Raw genomic sequence first — 5,447 nt, 5'->3', positions numbered from 1 at the left:
TGACCTTAAAAGGCCACACGTCCTCGCCGGTGACTGAATGAGCGAGTGAAAGGGGGCCTTGGGGTTATCTCTGTGAAGCGCTGCTGTATTTATAGATCATCTCGAAAAAAGATTTCCCTGCCCCCTCAGTCGCCCCTCCCCTGTTTTCAATTAGCCCCTTGATGGGTGGAGTAATGCAATCAGGAGTTACTAGAGCTAACCCGGAGCCTCCTACCTCAGTCTTCCCAGACTCAGCACAGGCAAACACTCCTCAAACAGGAAGGTAAGACCCAACTCTGTTCAACTGCTCCACTATCCATCCATCCGTCTCTCTACCCATTCATCCTTTCACTGGTTTTCATTCACTGTGTCTTCCATTCTCTAGGACACAGCTACTCACTGTGCTCTGGCCTCCACCTGTCTGCCTCCCCATCCCCATGCCTCCCTGATCATGTTCTCCTTCTTTCCACCTGCACAGTACCTTCACTATTTAACCCCTTCTTCTCTCTCACCCAACTATCTGCCCTTATGTCTGTCTCAGAGACAGCCTGAACTCCTCTTTTATTAAATCATCTATCACCAAAAAAATGCACAACCCCTCTTGACATCTGTAAGTTCATTTCCAACCTCCTTTCCTCTCTTCTCATCAATCTCACACTTACCTTCAGCAAAACTGTGTTAGTGAAGGTGTCAGCTGCTGACTTCCATTTTGGTAAGTCAGTCAGTTCTTTGGCTTTTGTTTTGGCTTTACAGCATTTGTCGCACTCCATAGCATTTTGGTATGATGCAATTCAGTATAAAATCTTGTAGTCACACTTTTTAAGTGCACAAAAAGTACCTGTTAATACAATACAACAACTAAGGGATTCAATAGGTTCCTGAAAAGATCTCTAAGAAGAATGCAGTATTTGTACAGTAGCTTGTAATTTTAGAGTTGGTGGAAGGGTTCAGGTTGAAATGCAAAAAAATGTTTATACTGCATTTACTTCAGGATTTAATAGGGGGAAAAAATCAATTTAAAGCTGAATACAATTAAACTTGTTACTCCATTATCCCCTTAAAAGCCTACTAGTACTAGCTGCTGTTAATACTTATTTAATTAACAAGGAATTCCACCAGTATTGCTGCCATGACAGAGTAGAAAATTGGTGTAAGCAGGCTGTTTAGAGGTCTCACTGTCAGAGATATTACTGGTTTATGGTTTGCACACTATACAGGGTTGAATAACATTTAAGAGACAAACTTATGCATCTTTACAACATTTGGAATTATGAAGAGCTGTAGATAGTAGGGTTTCTTGAGCTGTTAAAAGCACATGAATACATTTTCTCAGCTTTTTCAACTTGACAAAAAATGTTATTCCTTGCAAAAACTGAAAACGGTGTGGATTTATCAAAAAAACTCACTGAGAGTTGATTAAGGGTATAGGCGTGGCGGCACCTTGGTCAAACTGTTGCCATCCGACTGGCCTTCGCTTAGTTTGGTACCAAGCGATTTGGCTGAGAGACTCCCAGATGGGCAACATCAAAGGGACCCCAGGAGCTGGGAAACAGCTGCATGACGTGTCTGGATAGCTTGAGGTTTTATTTGTGGCAGTTGAGATTATCCTTTTTTTATTTTTAGGAGTCCGATAAATCCTTATATAAGCCAGGTGAGTCATGGTTGGAGCAGTAGACAATAGGGGAATGTGGGAGGGACGAAAATAACTTGGAGCAGAAAGGACGGGCAGATTATACGCCTCAACAGCCAAATATAAGACACTATCCACAACAAATCACGCACAGATCTCATGTTGTAGCACAGAGGTGGGAAACGCACAGTGATCGCAAATAGATGAAGGGAAGAAGCTCTGACTGTACGAGCACAATAAAACAGCAAGATGAAGGGAATAACAACAGATGAGAGTAGCTGAATTAAAAACAGGAATTCAAGCAATTAAGAAAAAACAGAAAAGAATGAAAGAGTGGTCAGGAAGGGACATGAATTTGGATTTTTCCATCTTTTTTTCTAGCCTCCATATATGGTCAGAGCTTTGCCGAGCACATATAGTCACATCAATAGTAGAGTGTGTGTGAGTGTCAAAACAAAAAGCCTGCCGTGGTAATAAACACTACGTTCAGGCTCATTTCATATATCTTCTCAGATCACCTTTCTCATACCTCGTAAAGATGCACATACTGCACACACACACTCTCAAATATATAGCCTATACTATCTTTGGTCCAGAGAGAGCAAGAGTATTTAGGCACAGGTGGGATAACCAGAGGGCTTAACAGGCAGTCCACAAACAGCTGCAGATTGTGAGTAGCCATTATTACAAGTGCCATTCAAACCCACTTATACAAAGACACACACACATTGGCATGATGACAAGGGATACAGTGATCTGGTGCTGACAGCTGGCAGTGAGGTGACGGATGGGTCAGTGTTCAGCGGCATGGTGAGCGTTGGTATGCAACGGGGGGGAAAGTTGACTGTCTCTAAGCAGGCCTGATAGGAGTTATTTATATCCTTCTCATCTGTCACCTTCTAGTCCTGACACTCAGAACAAAATGAAGGACTGCTGAGGGATGGGAGAGAGAGATGAAAGGGAGCGAAATGCAATATGGGGGGGGAACTGTAATGTGAAGGATTTTGATACCAAATGTGTCCTAAAAAATATTTATTTCTTGGAATTAATGATCGCTGAGAAATTGCTATCTGCTGAGTGTCAGTGTCACTACAAGTATGTATTTGAGCTAAGTGTTATTTTGGTAATTGGGTGTGGAAAATTGTCCAGATAAAACTGTTTAATTTGTTAAATCAACTACGTAGAAGTGGGAGTGTACCTTATCTTCCAACTGTTTGACAGAATACTTTCTCTCCTCTCACTTCCTGTGTGTATTTGGGTTTCCCTCTCTCTCTCAGGTGAGAGACTCTTTGTGAAAATGACCGAGCGCTACGACTGTCACTACTGCAAAGAGTCCCTTTTTGGGAAGAAGTATGTTCTAAGGGAGGAGAATCCCTACTGTGTGAAATGTTACGAGAGCCTGTACTCCAACACCTGTGAGGAGTGCAAGAAGCCCATTGGCTGTAACACCAGGGTAAGAGATGTCACAAAATACATTGAGCATATGATCCCTAACATGCTCTTTCTGTGGATTTCTCTCTGGACACCATTTATCATCAAAGTCGGCCCAGGTCTAACCGTCCATCTGATGTTCTTGTAGGATCTGTCCTACAAGGACCGTCACTGGCATGAGGAGTGTTTCATGTGCTTCCAGTGCAAGCGTTCGCTTGTGGACAAGCCCTTCTCCACCAAGGATGAAAAGCTCCTCTGCACTGAGTGCTACTCCAATGAGTATTCCTCCAAGTGCCATGAGTGCAAGAAAACCATCATGCCAGGTAGGAAGAAAACCCCAAAGAGACACTAACATTTATATTTAAGTTAAGTCTACAACAAAGCAACAGATAGTAAAATCCAATTTCTGACATGAAAAATTTTAAGTATGTCAGCGTCAGAACAGTGCATCCGTGAATGGTTTACAAATGATTGTCCTAAATCTAAATGCTGCCAAATGTGTCATTTTATGCACAATAAATCAGTTATAATTATGTTAGGAAAAGTATGCACAGCAGTCAGTGGGTGTCCATGCCCTGGAAATGTGTTGAAAAGAGAACATCTGTGCATAAGGAAGCAAATATAGCCATAGTAACTTTTACAGATAATGCACCATAAATAAAAACTGTTACTGTTATTCCGATTCCTCTGTACATGCGTTTTACATCACGTATCTAAGAATATAATTTCGTATGCAGGAACAGGGGCATTTCAAAAACTTTAACTTTAAGAAATTCAAAACAGACCTAATTATTAAACCATACAAATGCGTATGGTGCCACATGTATTATCATATATTATTATTATCATTTTAATATCATATTATGATGACCTCTTTACCGTCATCCCGATTGATACTAAGAAAAAAATACCAATATGGGCTCAACATTTTGGAAATTCTTAATATCAAGTTGATAGTTAAAGTTTCTTTTTCTTCCATAAATTGTATTGGTTGTTCTCTCAAATAAATATAAAAATACATCTCTAAATGTATATTGTTTCTTGACTCAAAAACACACTTTGTTTTTCTTATTCTTGACTAACTTTGTCCATTCTTTTATGTTGTGTGTCTCTGAAGGCTCCAGGAAGATGGAGCATAAGGGGAACAGCTGGCACGAGACCTGTTTCACCTGCCAGAGATGCCAGCAGCCCATTGGCACCAAGAGCTTCATCCCTAAGGACAACAGTAACTTCTGTGTGCCCTGCTATGAGAAGCAGTTTGCCATGCAGTGTGTGCACTGCAAGAAGGTAGGACACCCACCTGCAACTGATTTTAAAAGTAGTATTCAATTATTCTCTACCTTCACTCAAACAATGATTACACGTGAAGAGTTAAGATATGACATCCCTGTTCCCTCTTATTAGCCCATCACCACTGGCGGGGTGACCTATCGTGACCAGCCCTGGCATAAGGACTGCTTCCTGTGCACCAGCTGCAAGCAGCAGCTGTCCGGCCAGAGGTTTACCTCTAGAGATGACTTTGCCTATTGTCTCAACTGCTTCTGCAACCTGTATGCCAAGAAGTGTGCCTCCTGCACCACCCCCATTAGCGGTAATCACAAATAATCAATTTATTTGTCATGAAACTTGGTCAAAGTGTGGAAGGTGTGGCATGGGCCAAGGAGAAACCCATTCAATTTTGCAGCGGATCTGAATCAAGGGGCGGATACACAATTTATGTTTATTTTGTCAACATTGTGTGATAGGACATTTAGGTCTGCGCTTTATAACATTTTCCCTGTTGCTTGAACTTGGACTTGTTCTTCACTTTCAGGTCTTGGAGGCAGCAAGTACATTTCCTTTGAGGAGCGCCAGTGGCACAATGACTGCTTCAACTGTAAGAAGTGCTCCGTGTCCCTGGTTGGCCGTGGCTTCCTCACTGAACGTGATGATATCCTTTGCCCAGAGTGCGGCAAGGACATCTAATTCAGTCTGAAGGACAGCGAATACATCTGATTGGATGATCATGTTACAATAGAGGAATGACGGAAGATACAATAAATACTATCAGAGCACAGAGCATAGCATCTCTAGCATATTTAAAACCTAGCATTACTATGAATGTACATTGTTGTATGCCATGAAATAAAAACTACTAACAGTATTATTTCAATTAAGAATTTAAATCAATTATTCTTTGAGAAAAAGTTGTCACTAATAAAATAACTGTTGGCTTTAATGTAAAGACTTTTGCTTATGCAACAGCAACATGGTGGCAGATAGTTACTTTAAGAAGCATTTTGAAATAAATCTACAATATTAAGGTAGATTATCCACTTTAAAGTGTAATAATTGTTGCTTTATGCATGGACTAGCTTGATGCCTTGTGAATGAGTTCTGCTATTACCAATTAAATATATTAAAATTG

General features: G+C 40.9%; 1 protein-coding gene across 1 annotated transcript; it reads left to right on the top strand.

Moving 5' to 3' along the window:
- Positions 1 to 226: 226 nt before the first annotated feature.
- Positions 227 to 5,447, top strand: LOC129104512 (four and a half LIM domains protein 2). Its single transcript, XM_054615230.1, has 6 exons — positions 227 to 262; positions 2,887 to 3,062; positions 3,189 to 3,363; positions 4,158 to 4,327; positions 4,445 to 4,631; positions 4,854 to 5,447. The coding sequence occupies exons 2-6, from the start codon at positions 2,907 to 2,909 to the stop codon at positions 5,003 to 5,005; spliced, it is 840 nt and encodes a 279-aa protein (XP_054471205.1). The 5' UTR covers positions 227 to 262; positions 2,887 to 2,906; the 3' UTR covers positions 5,006 to 5,447.

The sequence above is a fragment of the Anoplopoma fimbria genome, chromosome 16, assembly GCF_027596085.1.
Source record: "Anoplopoma fimbria isolate UVic2021 breed Golden Eagle Sablefish chromosome 16, Afim_UVic_2022, whole genome shotgun sequence".
NCBI classification, from domain to species: domain Eukaryota; kingdom Metazoa; phylum Chordata; class Actinopteri; order Perciformes; family Anoplopomatidae; genus Anoplopoma; species Anoplopoma fimbria.
The sequence above is the reverse complement of the archived record's forward strand: the minus strand, read 5'-3'. Positions and strand labels throughout refer to the sequence as shown.

What these genes read in the sequence shown, in the direction of transcription:
- LOC129104512 (XM_054615230.1), top strand. Translation starts at nt 2,907, where the DNA reads ATGACCGAGCGCTACGACTGTCACTACTGCAAAGAGTCCCTTTTTGGG. An exon ending in CCATTGGCTGTAACACCAGG is followed by an intron (nt 3,063 to 3,188) that starts GTAAGAGATGTC and finishes ATGTTCTTGTAG; the next exon opens with GATCTGTCCTACAAGGACCG. An exon ending in CAAGAAAACCATCATGCCAG is followed by an intron (nt 3,364 to 4,157) that starts GTAGGAAGAAAA and finishes GTGTCTCTGAAG; the next exon opens with GCTCCAGGAAGATGGAGCAT.